Consider the following 17,699-nt stretch of genomic DNA (forward strand, 5'->3'; position numbering starts at 1 on the left):
ATCAATTCTCGCGTTGTTTGAAAAACAATAGGCTGCCAATATCAAACTATATTTTGGAGCCATTTCTTTCTCTGAATATGTATGTGTGTGGGTGTACACACACACACACACAGGTACCAGAACAGTCTTGACAACCAATGGATGACGGCAAGTCCTACATTATAAATCTCATGCATCACATAATATGTGTCTCCAACAAAACTTCCTAGAAACTTAAACTGATGAACTAGGTTATTTCTGGTAAGTAGAGCTGTTTTCAAAAATAAAATTCATAGAACAAACACTGAAATTCCTATTACTCTAACTTGTCAGGCATCAAGGAACAACCAGTATCCCATCAGCTACTAAAAAAATACAAAACAGCAGGATTTGGTCAACTGAGCTTCTGCAAATCAGTAAAACTGGAACAAGAGACACAAAACTTCCAACACTTTGTGGATATTTATATTAGGTCATTGTGCCCAGAATGCCAAGAAAAATGATTCCCAAGGAAACTTAGACTAGTTTGCTTTTGCCCCTAAATTTACTCCAAAAATTTACTCACAGTTGCAAATTGAGAACCAGTTACTATTACAATCGCTTAATAAGGTTGAAAGCCGCAGCTCTTTGTGTTGGAGTGTGATGACATGATCTATAAGTAAATGTTGTAGAATGATGACACAGGTTAACCATAATATATTACCATGAAAATTTGAAGAGATTCCACCTTACCTGAGGTCTCAGATTTATCTGTAGCTACATAAATAATAGAAAGATGATCTAACAAGTCCTGTGTGTTTTGTTCAAATTCTTTCGAGGCGTTTTCCATTGTTACAATTATGCTCATCTGTAGCTGTAAAACATCATCGGATTCCAGATAACAACTCTGAGATTGAAGGGATGGAAAAAAGGAAAAACTTAAGAATGATCTGAACTTGGTGATCTCAAATTTTAAGGGGAAAAGCACTTAAGGTCAGGGCATGTGTACTTCAGAGAACAGAATGTGTTGTTTTATTTTTTATATCTAAGCAAAGAGGCAGGAGGAAAAACTAAATTTTTTCATTTTACCTTTAATCGCTGACACACTTTGTTATGTAAACTGCATTCCAGTTGCACCTGCAAGAGGCTAGTATTAGTGGTTTCTGCCTAAAAAGAAAAAGAAGGCAGGGGGGAAACAATGTAAAAGAAAGCAAAAAGATCAATCTAGCATTAGCAGCAGACAATCTATCATTTATTCAGGAACTACATTTACTCAACTGACAAACATTTGAGTATCTGCTAACTGCTGGGTATTATTCTACTTACTGGAAATATAACCATCAATAGAACAGTTCACATTCTAATGAAAGTCATAAGCTCTCCCCTTGGGCAACATGAAAATTCTGACTATGGCAATAAACAGATAAATGTGTTCTAGATATACACAGGAACACTGCAGTTTGACATCGCTGATACTTTTTTAACACTCTTTTTCCACATAGGTGTCTACTTTTATTTTAAAGTAGGTTCAGTAAGCAATAGCCAATTAACTGTCCTGTCTGCCTCCCTTCAGTAGAATGACCTTAAAAGCTATGACAAAACCATAAGAGATGTCCAAAATTCAACTGGCTATCATTCCTTTATTTTTCCATTACAATTGGCATTCAATATTATTTTGTATTAGTTTCATGTGTACAGCACAGTGGTTAAACAGTTACCAGTAAAAGGTGATCTGATTAAGTCCAGTGTGTACCAGACACCACAGTATTACAATATTATTGACTATATTTCCTATGCTGTACTCAGCATCCCCATGACTATTGTGTAATTACCAATTTGCACTTCTTACACCCTTCACCTTTTTCTTCACCAAACCCCTCCACCAACCCTCCCCATCTGGCAATCATCAGTTTGTTCTCCATATCTACAAATCTGTTTCTGTTTTGTTTTTCATTTATTTTGTTCTTTAGATTCCCCATGTAAGTGAAATACATAGTATTTGTCTTTTTCTGTCTGACTTATTTCACTTAGCATAATACATTCTAGGTCTATCCATGCTATTGCAAATGGTAATATTTCATTCTTTTTTAAAAAATATATTTTTTAATTGATTTCAGAGAGGAAGGGAGAGGGAGTGAGAGATAAAAACAATCATGATGAGAGAGAATCATTGATGGGCTGCCTCCTACACACCTCTTACTGGGGATTAAGCCCACAACCCGGGCATGTGCCCCTGACCAGAATTGAACCCAGGACCTTTCAGTCCAGAGGCTGACACTCTCTACTGAACCAAACTGGCTAGGGCTATTTCATTCCTTTTTATGGCTGAGTAATATTCCATTTTATATAATGGCCACTTCTTTTTTTAAATGTTTTTATTGATTGAAAGAGAAAGGGAGAGGGAGAGAGAAACACTGATGAGAGGGAAACATTGGTTGCCTCCTACATGCTCCCTATTTGAATTGAGCCCATATTCTGGGCATGTGCCCTGATTGAGAATGGAACCAGTGACCTCTCGGTGCATGGAACAATGTTCAACCAACTGAGCCACACTGGCCACGGCCGACATCTTCTTCAGCCAATCATCCACTGATGGGCAGTTAAGTTACTTCCATATCTTGGCTCTTGTAAATAATACTGGTTCCATGTGCACTTGAAAAAAAATGTATATTCTGCTGCTCTGGGGTGAAATGCTCTAAAAATATCAATTAAATCCATCTGGTCCAATGCGTCACTTAAGGCCACTGTTTTCTTGCTGATTTCTTGTCTGGAAGGTCTATCCATTGATGACAATAGGTTGATAAAGTCCCATACTAAGACTGTATTACTGTCATATGTCATATTTTTAATATGTGGGAGAGTTATGAATGGAAGGATCAAGAATATATCAAAACAATGCAGAATTTTTCCCTAGCCAGTGTTGCTCAGTGGTTGAAGAGTTGGCCCACGCAATAAGGAGTCAAGAGTTCAATTCCTGGTCAAGGTTTGATCCCCAGCTCTGTTGGGGCGGGTGCAGGAGACAACCAATGGATCTCTCTCTCTCATATCAATGTTTCTTTCTCTCTCTCTCTCCCCCTCCCTCTCCCCTCTCCCCTTCCTCTCTCCTACTCTCTCTAAAAATCAATAGAAAGATATCCTCCGGTGAGTATTAACAAACAAAAAAAGGGAAGAAGAACACATTTTTCATCACATTCAATGATCTTAACAGGCACATGAGGTGACATGGACTTATCTTGAAGATGGGAGATGCAAAGTCCCATCCAGGGATACAGCCTTTCGGGTGGGAGGGCAGGGGGCTGCAGGCGGTGAACGCACAGAAAATGTGCGGCGTGTGAGTCTAAGGGGCCTGGTTTCGGGAGTTCCTCTTCTGTTGAGTTTGATGTGTCTGGTGTAGTTTTGCACGAAGGCACTGGGCTGGGCAGCCACAGTCAGACACCAGAAAATCTCCACCAGGTAAGAAGGCATTCCCCAAACCCTTGGCTGACTTAACTGAGGGTAAGTGTCTATTCACTTCAGGAAGATTTAGTACGAAGTAGAATCACCCTAATTATGTTTACTTTGTTAGATTTATAAGAATTACCTAAGTACATCATATAAAAACCCATTTTGTAACTACTTCAATTGTCATTCAGTCAATTAAAGTACAGAAAAAATAAAGTAGATTACATTTTAGAATGCAGTAAACTATTTAAGTTTAACCCAGCTTGTAAATGGGACCAAGCCTTCACCAACAGCTCTGTTAAAGAAGTAATTGCTGGTATTTGCTAGACTTAAACAGGAAAACACCCTGTGAACAGAACCTAAAATCTTAAAGAAGACACATTTTTTAATTTGTCTTTCTGGGAACAAATCCCACTAACAAAGACATAAACAACAAACAGCCCCCACCACTTCTCTGAAATTGCTTTCTCCAAAGTTTCAAAAGACCTCCATAGCCAAACCCAATGGAAACTTCTCTTTTTGCCGGATCCTGCTCTCCCACTAAACTCCATTACCCATTTGTCCTTCTGGCCTTTCCCTTTCATCTTTGGCTCGTCCCATTATGACCATCAGATGTTGCAATTATTCTGGATTCTGTCTTTTGTCCTCTTCACTCTCTCCCTAAGTGGGTCTATGACAAGTTGAAGTTTGTTTCTCCAGCTCAGACCTCTCTGCACACCCATACATCCAACCAATGGCGTGGCATCCGCCTGGACACGCCTCCCTCGCACAGGCCAAGGCAGCGAGCCTTACTGTGTGCAGTGGCCTCCTCCTAGCACCATGCTTCATATTTTGTTTAAGCCAGAAACTTGAAAACCAACTTCACGTTCTCACTTACCTTCCTCAAACTAACCCCAAACCATCTTATACTGATTGTACCTCCTTGTCAGTCCTTGAATCCATTCCGTTCTCTTCATTCCTAATACCCTAAAGATCAGGGGTCAGCAAACTATGCCCGTGGGCCACATCCAGCCCGCTGCCTGTATTTATAAATAAAGTTTTACTGGAACACAGCCATGCTCATTCCTTGTGAACTGTCTATGGCTGCTGTCCTGTTACAATGGCAGGGTTGAGTACTTGCAACAGGGTCTATGGCCTGCAAAGGAGGTAAAAATAACTACTCTCCAGGCCTTTATGTAACAGTTTATGGAGCCCTTGCCCTAGTGGGAGGGAGGGAGGGACAGAGGCAGGTAGGCTGCTGCACCAACCTCCGCCTCCTGTCCCTGTGTCCACCTCTGCCCTCTCCACTCCACTCTCCACACGGCATCAAGAGTGAGTGGACAGAAGAGGGTACAGGGAGAGTAAATGATAACGGAAGGAGACTTAACTTGCAGTGGTGAGCACACTACACTATACAGATGATATCTTATAGAATTGTACACCTGAAATCCATATAATTTTATTAACCAATTGTGGGGAGCTGCTATAGGGTTAAGCCTTGGACTGACCTGTTGGCAAAGTACAAACAAGTCCCAGCTTATCTAGGGAGCATTATAAGGTCAAGCCTAATCATGCTAAGAGGACTGTGTCCTCTAAGCTGGGACTTGTTTGTGACTTTGCCAACAGGTCAGTCCGAGGCTTAACCCTATAGCGGCTCCCCACAACCAATATCAACCCAAGAAATTCAATGAAAAAGGGGGGGGGGGCGGAGAGAGAGAGAGAGATTATAAATATGCAAATCAGGTCAAGCCACTTATCTGCTTAACACCCTTCAAAGGCTTCCTGCTTGGCCCAAATCCCAAACCCTTTATTGCAGCTACAGAATGCAGGCACCTGCCTAGTCTCTGCCTCCTCGCTTATGCTCCAGCCTCATGGGTAGACTTTCTGCTCTATTTTGCCTTCAAACTTTGAACCTACATTTCCGACCGGCCCTCCCCTCTACATAGCTAAACGCAATTCATCCTTCGTGTCCCAGCTGAAACATCACTCAGGGAGGTTTTCCCTGACACCTCAGCTGGGGTAAGTGGCATTTCTCACACCCACAGCACCTTGCACCTGACCTTCGTTAACACTCCTCATGTGATAACTTGCTCAAGGTCTGTAAGCACCTTGTCTGAAGGGTTTAACCACAATGCCTACCACTTAATCGGCACTCAATATACAGTTGGTGAATGAAGAAAAGTGGGCACACAGCTACATGCTTACTTCAAAGGGAAAGAAACTAAAAATAATAAACATTGGCTATAAAATCAAAGTATACCAAAACCTGATATTTGGCATGTTTCTGATCTAAAACTTTTCAAAAAGCTGTAAAGAAAAGCCCACATCAGCACACTCTCGACATATCTATAATAATAAAAGTGCAATATGCTCGTTAGACCAGACGAAGCCGGGGCTGCAAGGAAAGTCTGGGTCCCGGATGCCAGAAGGAAGCCAGTGCCAACAGCCGGGGGAAGGAAGGCCAGCTCTTGAAAGAATTTCGTGCGTTGGGCCTCTAGTACATTTATAATTAAGTTTGGTTTTTATAACATACAACAATTTAACCATAGATCTTAACCTGGCAAGGCAGCTCTCTTCCCTAACGTATTTCTTCAAATGTTGAAATAATGTCCGAAGTTCAAAATTATAATTTTGGACATGATTAAAAATCCTATTTGCACAGTAATCTGATGTAATTTAAATCCTCATGTTCTGTCATCCTTGGTACATTTCTGGATGGATGAGTTTATAATTTACCGTTCTAAATAAGATTCTGCTATTAGCTGGAAACAAAAACAAACATCAAGCACTATGTTGTTTCAATGGCTGTAGAACATATTTCAGCATCCCACCAGGGGGCGTTCCAGCACCTCCAAACTGCCCTGGAGGCAGGCTAACTTTTCTCAGGCAAATTTAAAGGTTCGTGTCTTCCTTTACAGAAAGACAAAAAAAAAAAACTATTGCAAACTAGACTTTAAAAAGAAAACGACAACCCAAAGCACGAGCCAGTTGGGGCCACCACACAAGCTGGGAATAAGAATTCCCCTGAAAGGACCCCAACCGAGCACATTTGTTGTGACAGGAGGACATCTCCTGACCCAGGAGTGTGCTGAGCAGATTATAAAAGAAACACAAAACCCATTTCTCTGTTGTTGAAACCTCCCACACTATATGGGAAAAAAATTGAGCTCATAAAGAAAAAGAGTTCATAAATTTCATAGCTAACAGAAAAAAACAATTCCTTCGTAGTTTTCACATTCAGTCTATGGGGATAAGTGACTTATCAAAGGGTCCTCAGGTTAGTTGGGGGGAAAACGGAAAACAATGGCAGGTCTTTTGGCACAAGTCAGTGTTTTTTCCAGGTAAATAAGAACAGACCAAGCCAATTCCTCTTAGATACTTAAAAGCCTGAAAGTTCTTCGGCATGGAAACACATATTAGAAAACCATGCCAAGAAATACTGCAAAGGACAAGAAAACAGCCATGTAAAAGCTCCTTTTGTGTGGCTTGTATTCCCTAGGTTTTGTGGTGAAGGGGTATGAGTCTAGGTAACTGGATCTAAGAGAGAAAATAAATCACCTTCCTTTATTTGCTAAGAAATTGTTCTTTGTGGACTGGGCCAGGGCCAGAGTGTGACCTGGGGGGACTGTGTGCAATTAAGCAGGGAAAAAAAAAAAGGATAGACAATGTATATGAGTTTTATTAATAAGAGTAAACCATATCCTAACAAAAGTATACGAGAACCTATAACATATTAATCCAGACAGAATGAACAACGTATGACGATCCCAGTAATGACCATCCATGAAAACCTTCCATGTAAGGAATATAACCTGGGAAATACAAAAGAATTACTTAGATAGGTCCCAATCTTAGGTTCCATTTTTCTCCACTTCCACAATTTTGAATGCTAAATTTCGGACGTCTTTATAAAGGTAAATTGTTTATGCCAATGTGTGCCTCAATAGGGACACAGTTTAAGCCTGTGACCATCCCAGCCAGTGGCCCACACACACAGTGCTAGGTACAATACATTCCATACAGCAAATGATTTTGTATAGAAAGAACACTTTCTTGGGTCCCTTCCACACAACACTCAGGCTCTGTAACCAAACTCCTAATTTAGTGTTTCCTGCATAACAAACAGGCAGCTGAGCGAACAGTAAGCACTGTTTGTTGCTTTAACCTTATGTTAAACAGCAATTGTGTTTCAACCCTCACCCCTGCCACTACTAACCCGTCTAGTCCTCAGGTATTTAACTGCTGGAATGAAATTTACCTATGTTGCCAGACCCCCTCACTAAAATGTAAAAAAAACCCAGGTACTGGCTGGAATGCGTTTTTTGTTGTTTCGTTAAGGGAAAGGGGGTTAAAGCATTTGTATAACATTTTTGCTTCTCCAAATCTTTGGAGAAAAGGCAGTGTGGCCAAATGACTGTATTCACCATAAATTCAAGACGAAACCCAGCCACAAGACCACGGGGACATTTCTACGCTTTTCCCAGGTTCAGCTTCCTCTTCAATCACACAGAACTAAGGAACTCACCGTCATCTGAAGAGCATTAAATGAGATACATATGCCCAGCGCAGGGCACGCACGGGGCCCTCATGAGGGAGTGTTACTATTTTTACTTGTTCATTCATTATTAATGCATTAAGTTGGTAAAATTCCACAACAAATCATCTAAATGCCCCTGGGAAGCATTTTTTCCACATGTACTGTGTTAGAGGGGGAAACTCCTCTTCCCCCCACCATGGGTTTCTAAGAGAAGGGATTGTTCTCCTAAACCAGTGGTTCTCAACCTTGGCTGTACATTCGAATCACCTGGGAATCTTTTTAAAATCCTGATGTCTGGGCCTCATCCTCTGGAAATTCTGTTTGTTTGTTACTAATGTTGTGGGCTCACCCCATAACAAAGAAACAGAATTTCCGGAGGGTGAGGCCCAGATATCAGGATTTTAAAAAGATTCCCAGGTGATTCGAATGTGCAGCCAAGGTTGAGAACCACTGTCCTAAACACTTCAGATTCCTTTCATCTTATTTCACTGTTGGTTCAGAACCCAAGAAGAGAGAGAAATGTTGTTGCAGCACATCACCTCCCACCCCACTGAAGGAAAGAGAAACGTTGTTGCAGCACATCACCTCCCACCCCACTGAATGTGCCACTAACCCTGAAAGATCAACAAAGAGCCATATAGAGACCAAATTAACACTCCGATATTGAGACTGTTGGTGGGACCAAGTAGCAGTGGCCTGTGTCTTCACACTTGGGTGGCTTGAACTCCTACAGCCTGAGCTGGCACTTGCAGGGAGCCATGCAGATGTTCACCTTGGTGGGTCACGCAGCGCACGGTGGTTCTGTCCAAAGGCGAACAGCTATTTTTACCCAATTGGATGCTGCTGGGCCTTAAGCAAATGGCAAGTGGCTCCTGAAGGTCTGGTCAGCCCTTGAACCTGGGCCCAGGCTCAGCAAAGGCTCAGGTGTGAAGATGCAGGCTGCTGTGGCTCGACCTTGTGCAGCAAAGGCACAGCTTTGACCTAAGTAGGCATGGCCATGGCAAGGATGAGGCTATGAAAGGAAGGCTGTTGCAGAAGAAACCAGTGTGGTGCTTCCTCGGAAGATTAAACATACAGCTACACCAAAGTAACAGGAGGGGCACAGACAGATACGTGTACACCCAATTCAGAGCATTTCACACAACCGTCAAAACGTGGAAGCAACCCAACATCCATCAATGGGTGAATGAGTAAACAGCACACGGTGTACACACACAATGGACTATTATTCAGTCTGAAAAGGGAAGGAAATTCGGACACACGCTACAACAGGGATGAACCTTGAAGGCATTACGCTCAGTGACATAAGCCGGTCACAATGGGACAAAGAGCGTGTGATTCCACTTCTAGAAGACCTAGAAGAGCCAAATTCATGGAGACGTAAAAAAGAATAATGGTCACGGGGGGGCTGAGAGGAGGTGAGAATGGGGAGTCAGGGTTTCGTGGGGACAGAATTTCAGTTTGGGAAGATGAAAAAGGCCAAGAGATGGGTGGTGGTGACAGCTGCGCAACACTGTGAATGTACTGAATGCCCCTGAACTGTACACTTAGAAATGGTGAAAACAGTAAATTCATGTTATGTCTATTTTACCGCAGGAAAAGAAAATGAAAGGAAAAGGGAGAAAGGAGAAGGAAAAGGGGGGGTGGGGGTGGGAGAAAAAGGTATCACTAATCAGGACTCCCTCAAGACAGAGCTTCCAGAATACCACTTGCTGCTTTTCTATCCGGGTCTCAGGGAAGCTACGGGGTCCACCTCCTGGCAGGCAGGGTAGACAGGCTGCTCCTGATTCGTTCCCTTTTCATGCATTGCCTCCACAGCTGAGAGTCTGAACTGTGAAAGGGTGCAGCTCAAATTCAAGAGGTTGGTTCATTGCCCCAAATTTCCTCCCCAATTCACTGGCACTAGATTTATGAACCATCTAAATGCTGACCACCATTTTAGATTTTCAAGATCCAACGTGACAGAGCCACATAAAGGTGACTGATGTTATAAATAAATAAAAAAACAATAAGGGTAGTCTTACTAAAGAGATATGCTGTCACACTGGGTTGAGTGAGAGAAGGAATTTGACAAAACGATGGCACAAACAAACTAGATACCACTAAGGCAGTGGCTCCCCACCTTCCTAATGCCGTGACCCTTTAATATAGTTCCTCATGTTGTGGTGACCCCCAATTTCATTGTTACAAATTGAACATCATTAAAGCATAGTGATCAATCACAAAAACAATATGTAATTATATATGTGTTTTCCGATGGTCTTAGGCGACCCCTGTGAAAGGGTCATTCGACCCCCAAAGGGGTTGCGACCCACAGGTTGAGAACCGCTGCACTAAGGTCTGCCCTTGGAACCATCAGGTTCATTCTGAAAACCAAGGAGGTGCCAGAAGGTTAGAGGAACACACTTTTCACACTTGAGTCTTCCCACTAGGCCCAGAGGAACAAAAACCAAAAAAAAAAAAAAAAAAAAAAAGGAAGGCAGGCTGATGACGCAGGAGGAAGAGAGGGCAGCCCTTTGGAGGAAAAGCGGATGTTTTAGGGGACAACCAGACGGAGCCGGAACAGAACAGGGGACCTGGATGGCCTGGTTCCACAGACATAGAAAGAGAAGCGAGACAGCCTGGGATCTCACTGAAATGAGGAAATATATATCTTTGTGCTTGTTGGAGCTTAACAAAATACTAGTAAGGAAGACAGGCAATTTTGCTACAGGAAAAGAAAATAAAAGAAAAAGGGAGAGATTAGACTGAAATTGCTCCCCCAAGAGGAATTAGGATTCAGTTCCAGGAACTATGGAGGGACAGACTTCTAAAGCCAGGCACAGAGCCCATGGGAAAGGTGACCGAGGACCTGTATCTTTGGAGACCAAGACCCAAGGCCATGTAAGATCTCACAGGCTGTGAAGGGGAGACCAGGGAGAGCAGAGCAGAGAGTTCAGAGCGGGGCAAGATGAATGCACAGTTCCTGCTGGTGCCCTAAGGGAATATGTTTGATGTTCATGGGATTAGACTCCAACGAAGAGAAAGCACAGCACAGAAGAAACCCATTAAAGGGGAACCAGGCAGGACTGGATAGACGGGTCCCAGGCCTGATTCAGGGGTTGGTCCAATGGGAGAGGTCTACGCAAGACGGGGCACTGAGGGAAGAGGAGATCTGTTTGAACAATAGGTACTTTTAGCAGACTCAAAAGTTACTGACTTTATCTTTCTTGCTTTGGGAGAACTCACAAGAAAACATCTAGCGGGGAATGAATATATGTAACCCAGCAGCTTACAAGTGTTAAGAGAAAGAAAGAGACCTACAAAAGAAGCAGGTTAAACAGCTCGAAACCCAACCGAGCCTTCCTAAGAGGAAGAGGGGCCCAGGGGTAAGAGCACATCCTGGAGGCCCAGCCCACAACTTTAGAAAAAGAAGGGCCACAAACAACCTGGGGAGACAGGGAGTGACTCACGGCCAAGGTCTACCGCTCCTCCCTGCCCCCTCCCCCCACCCCCAGGGCCTGAGCTCCCAACGTATCAACAGCAGCCCCGCCTCCAGGAACCTGCTGGGAGCAATGATCCACTTGAAATAAGCCGGGGAGGAAGGAAAAGCCTTCCCTGTCACAGGCTCCAGAGCTTCAATGAGTCCACAGTAAGAGGCTCAACATCTGTGCGCACAGCCTCTGCAGCCACTCCATCCCTAAACAGAGGGCAACCCCAATCAGCACACCAGTCAGCACGGGGGTGGGGGGTGGGGTAACAAAAGGGCGCTGTGCCAAAAGGAGGGAGAGACACACCTAGCGACTAGCCTGCAGCCACTCCAAAGTTGAGCAGCTCAGATGCTGCTTCCTGAGACAGGAACTAATGTGCACAGGTGATTCCTCCCTACCCCCCAAAGGTCTCAAATTAACTTCTTGACAAGCAGGCGGCTCCATCAAGTTCAAATGCCAAGATCCTGGACTCAGAACAACTGGCATGAAGCTGAAACCAAGGTGATGCTCTCTGTCTGTCCTCCATCCCCCTCTTTGGCAAACAGAGGTACTGAGAACAATTTTTGCTTAGAATTAGTACCTCGAGAGTGGGGCTGGGGACATGCTTTCCAAAATGGGTGGATGTTAGGTTGATAATCTTGTATCTTATTAAGATTCTAGACTCCAGTGAGGCTCAAGAGACACTTAGTATTGGACTACTGTAACTTCTCAAACCCCAAGGCAGTCATCCACACTCTAGCAAGAGCGAGCCCAGGCTATAGCTGCTGAGCTTTCCCCAGCTACACACAGGCATGGAGCATCTCTCTGGCAAAGGGCAAAAAATAAAAATAAAAAGTAAGATTTAGAGAGGACTTCAAATTCTTTGAACATTAACTCACAAGCCAAGCTAATTTGATATTGGGACTATGGCCTTGAACTTTCATGTCTTACCAAAGGACTAACTCTGAATTTTAAAATTCTCCTAGAGGGTTTGTATTTGTTTTAAAGTTAAATGAGGAATGTGTTTTAGCTATGTGCCAGGTACTAGTTCTAAGCATTTTACATGTATCAACTTATTCAATAGATACAGCAATCCTATGAGATCGTGTTATTTTTACCTAATTTTATAGATAAACTAAGAAACAGCAGGTTAGGTAATTTGGCCAAGGTCACTCAGAACCAAGATGGCCTGATGGCCTGGTTTCAGGACTCACCTTTTTTATTTTTAATCTTTATTGTTGAAAGTGTTGCATATGTCCCCTTTTTCCCTCCACTGACCTCTTCTAGGCCACCCCCTCCCCCACCCCCGCCCCAGAATTCATCTTCTTATTTGCCACCCAGTGCCTGTCTCTGACGGGGCATCCTCACAGGGCTGTTGTTACTGGAGCATTTTAACTGCTGTTTGGTCCCACGGTAAATGCTCTGATAGGCTGCACTGGCTATCATACTTGGAAAGAATTTGCGATGGGAAACAGAGAACATGAACTTTCAACCCTGGGGACAGTGTGGCTTTGGAGCAGATTATTAATGAATTCTTTTTAATTCATCCTCTTAGAACTTTCTAGAGACAAACTCAACAGTGTGCCCCAGCCGTCTCGGGGGGGATCAACAAACAAATGGGGGTGTGGTGCTCCTGGGAGGCGGGACAGGCTCAGGAAGGTGGGCACACAGCCACGGGACATCTGACGGCCTCCTCATCAGAGAAGGGAGGATCAAAGGCTTAGGAACAGGCAAGCCCAATGGATCAGTAGAAACTAGGAGGAAAGGATTCTCTTCCCCTAAATACTCCAGCCCTCTTGCCCCAAGCCCTCTTCTCCCCTCAAGGCAGAGGGAGTTGCCTATTGGTGGGCAACAGAAAACGATCCTGTGCCACAGGCAGGGGTGACGAGGGGGGAGCTAGTAGAGGAGCTGGCTCCTTTCTCCTTCACTCTACACCTTGGATCGGGTGTCTGTCCTTGATTCTCCAGCTTCCCTTGCATGGGCCACTCCATGGTGTACCTAGGAGATAGGGCATTAGCAATTCTGGCTCTTTCTTACCTCAGCTCATGCAGAAGAATGCAGCTTATCAGTAATAAAAAGGTGCATTTTAGTTCTCTAAAACTTCAGCACCTGGCCAGAAAGAGAGGTACTAATTATCGGGCATCTTCAAGTCATCTAACAACATTTTCTAGAATATTCTAATATAATGAATGTTTGAAAGACATCAGAAAACAATCATGTCCTATAATTTCATAAATAGCTAAGATAATAATGTCTTTCTTTTAAACACATTTATTCAGCCCTGGCCAGTTTTTCTCAGTGGTTAGAGCATCAGCCCAAGAACTGAAGGGTCGCTGTTTTGATTCCCAGTCAAGGTGCACGTGGTCAAGGCACACATGTGGGAGGCAACCAATGGGTGTGTCTCTCTCACATCGATGCTCTCGCTCTCTCTCTCTCTCTCCCCCCTCCTCTCTCCTCTCTTCTCTCTAAAAGTCAATGGAAAACATATCCTCAGGTGAGAATTAAAACATAATAAAATAAAAAATAAAGACATTTATTCCATTTTCAAGCATTTGTTTACTACATGGCGATAGGGCCAAGCTCTGCACTAGGTAATACGAGAGCAAATATTGATTAGAACATGATTCCTGCTCTTAAGGAGCTTATAATCAGTCCAGGAAACACACACACAGAGACAAAGCTTTCCAGTATTACTCGTGCTAAGACAGGGATGCTCGGAGCGTTCGGGAAGGAGGGAGTCAATTCCTCTGGGAGGCAAAAAAAAGAGACAAACACTGAGTGTAAACAGGCCCCAGGAAACTGTGTTCTGGGAACCAGGGGACCCCACTGGCCTGTAAAACAGATGAGGGGAGAGACACACCCACACCCGCGCCTCCTGGTACTGCTCCCTCGGCTTCCCACACTTTCCTCCTTCCTCTACTCACCAACCCTTCTCTCCTCTTCCCCAGCTCCCATTCCATCGAGTCATTCTCACTTGTGGCTCCGAAGAAAAGAAGATTTTTTTTTTTTAGCTCAGGCAATTTCCTTGCTTTTAAAAACTATATTCAGAGGTAGGTAGGCGGAGGAAATTAGGTAATGGCATATATTTACCTAACATACAGTCAGAACTTTCCAGAGTCGGACAGCCTATCATTTTTATGTATAAGAAAAATCAACAGCTTTCCCCATGCAAAGAGATGGCATGACTAGTAAATACATTATGATGACACCGACTTGTAGGAATCCTCAGCTATCCCACCCGGAAATTCTATTTTGTTTCATTTAGCGAGTTATGTAAGACAGTGAGGAAAACAGGGCAGCTGCAGAGGCCTCGCACCATTCCCTCTTCTCAATGTTCCATCTCCAAATCCTACATCAGACTTTTGCAACTTATTTGTTCGTGAGAAACCCAAGTCTTTCCATTCCTCCTCTATCCAACTGTGATGGAAAAAAGCGTTCCTTGTTCTCCTCCCTTCGCTGATTTTACAGCTTCCCTTTCCACGGCCAGGTTTCATGGCCAGAGGCCGGCACCTCCGGAGGCAGAGGGCGGGAAGCAACCCAACAAGGACACCTCCCAGGGTGCAGCCCAGAGCGGCCCGCGCAGGCCCCACTAGCGTCCTTGCCCAACACCTGTCCTGGGCAGGCAGGCACAGGGCCCGACGTCACCAGGCCCAAAGCAAAGGCTGTGCCAGTCTTAAAAGGTTAGGAACTCCTGGTCTGAAATGTGTGTTAGATGTCACACGGAATACCCAGAAATAATCTCCCCTTCACACGGTTCAGTGACATGACACCAGGGTGGGGGAGGGGACCCTATCACTCATACAAACACACACTCAGAAAAAAGGACTGCAAGGATGTGACCTAACAAACACTCCTCCTGGTTACCTTTGCTGGGTGTGACTGTGGCCTTGGGGCGTATTTCTAATATTTCACTTCTCTAATTTCCTCTGTTTTTCTTATAACTACATTATAATTTTTATAATCATACTCTTTTTAGACAATTCAATGTGATACCTTATTGGAACACACACCCACAGGCACACACACCTTTACTGGGTTTCCCATGTTGCCTTATAATTCCTTTTTTTAAAAAATCATTATTGTTGCAAATATTACATATGGCCCCCTTTCCCCCATTGACCCTTCCAGCCCATCCTGCCCCCCACCTTCACTATCTATGTCTTAATTCCGTTTTTAACAATAAATGTTACTTTAGAAGGATTCCACTAGCAATAGCTATTGACCTTTCCGAAGCAAGCTTATGGCTGTAGTGACCCTCCACGCTGGATTCGGAGACAGGGCCAACTTCAAGTCTCTGTTTTGCCCAACAAATCACTGAAACATTCCCCAGACCTCAATGACTTGGATCCCAAACGGCACTGATGAAAACATGAAAAAAAAACAACACCAGAATCTCTTGGTTTTTCATGAGCCTAATGCAACTGTATTTACATATTATACCCCACCATGTATTTTATAGTTACTGTCATAGAGTATAGTCAGTCTAGCTTGTACCCTGTTAATCACTGGTCAGAGATTTCTTTGTAGACATCATAATGATAACTTGGAAGAAGTATTTAATCGTCTCCCATGTTGATACACAAATTTATCACATCCTGTTTTTCATTGTTGAGCTTTTAGGCTGTTTCTACTATTGTTTGCCATTATAAAATGCTGGCCCCCCAAACCCACATTTACTTTGCATTGATCTCTCCCGCAGTAGGAATTACTAAGTCAAAGAAACAAAAATCATGACAGTTACTACCTATGGGCAAGAACAGAAAGCATGCTGAGCTGGGACTGCCCAGCCTGCCTCTGCTCTCAACCTCTGCCAAGTAACTTAAACTCTAAGTATGTTGGACAATGTCTAAAATAAGAATGATACCACCTGCCCTGGCAGTAAATCTGTTGAAGGTCAAACTGATTGATGTGGAGAAAAGGTGAAGTGACGCAAATCTTAGATGCTACGAGGGGCAGAAGTCCTATTTGGGGATGTCAACTCAAATGCCATTGACTCATCTATCTATTAAAAACCCTGGGGGCCCTCATGTACTGAACACTACGTTGCTGCTGAGACGATAGAAATGAAAAAGTAACGCCCTGTCCCACAGAGCCTCAAGGGAGAGCAGGGGAGGGGACAACAGGGGACAGTAACGCTAAGGCAGGGATTGGATCCCAGCGCATGGGACCACAGCACAGACGTGCTAGGAACCCGGAGCGGTTTCAGAGGAGGTGGTGTCAGAACTGGGCCTCGAAAGATGGAATGAGAAGGGTGATTAGAGTCCAGCGGGGTCAGAGCTTATGGAGGTGAGATGGTTTGTAAAACAGGGAAGCCACGTTCGGGCAACGAGAGGTCTAGGACTCTCCTGCAGCTCCAGACGCTAACCATCCCGATGCCTGACCGGCACCGAGCTCAGCTTCCTCACATCTGAGCGACAGTGGAGGAAAGCGCACCCCTCGTGTGGAATCGTCTGTCTCACCACTGCACAAAGGCACGCGTCGGTTCTCTAACTGTTTGCTATTTCATTCTGCACGCCAGGACTGTGTTGGGTTCGCAGCAGCAAAATATCTGATGTCGTATGTGGTCATTCTGACAACGCACATTTCTCTCACGTTTTCAAACAGACAGCTTATGGCCATCTTAAGCAAACAAACTTTGAACGGTGACCGCTGGGTACGAGACTTATGCGGATCACATTGTAGGTACAGAAACACTGAATCACCACGCTGTACACCTGAAACTAGAAAAGAATGCTATACAGGTAAGGTTCATAACATGCTGACTCAAGAGTTTTCTCAATTTCGAAAGTTATTCAGAGTTGACATGAATAGTGAGCTCCCTGATAAACCATGGAAATATGGATAATCAAAGGGAAAGAAATGGCCGAACCTACATGCTAGTAATGAAATGTGTATTAAAAGAATGTGAAGGTACCATTCTATACCGTCTAAAACATCAAAAATATTTCTTTGCACGAAGCGACACACAGGCAGGACTGGAAGTGGGGAGAGAGAAGATGGTAAGACACTCCTGGAAGAGTACCATTACTGGGCACTATGGAGCTTCTGTCTTCCTCAAAAGCAACCTGGCAAGATTTAACAAGCTCTATAAAAAGGTTCACAGTCTTTAACCACAGAATCCCTCTTTATGAAATATACCCCAAGGAAACAGGTCACTTAAAGGGAACCAAGAAATATAAAATATGTACATGGCCTAATGGTAACAATAACGAAAAACTGGAAACGTTTCTAATTACCCACAAGCAAACGATGAAATGTCGGCACCATGGACTATACAGCCATTAAAAATAAATACTTGTTGTTCTAGACATACACGATTTCTATATATATCAGGA

At 43.7% G+C, this 17,699-nt stretch overlaps 1 protein-coding gene across 1 annotated transcript in view; it reads right to left on the reverse strand.

Moving 5' to 3' along the window:
* The window catches only part of KIAA0922 (KIAA0922 ortholog), a gene marked incomplete at its 5' end in the record, with an annotated part of 146,494 nt that overhangs the window by 48,212 nt on the left and 80,583 nt on the right, over positions 1-17,699 (reverse strand). The window contains 2 exons of the mRNA XM_015568041.1: positions 712-865; positions 1,048-1,125. Coding sequence (XP_015423527.1) covers positions 712-865; positions 1,048-1,125 — 232 coding nt within the window. The remainder of the gene's footprint in view (positions 1-711; positions 866-1,047; positions 1,126-17,699) is intronic.

The sequence above is a fragment of the Myotis davidii genome, unplaced genomic scaffold (genome assembly GCF_000327345.1).
Source record: "Myotis davidii unplaced genomic scaffold, ASM32734v1 scaffold323, whole genome shotgun sequence".
NCBI classification, from domain to species: domain Eukaryota; kingdom Metazoa; phylum Chordata; class Mammalia; order Chiroptera; family Vespertilionidae; genus Myotis; species Myotis davidii.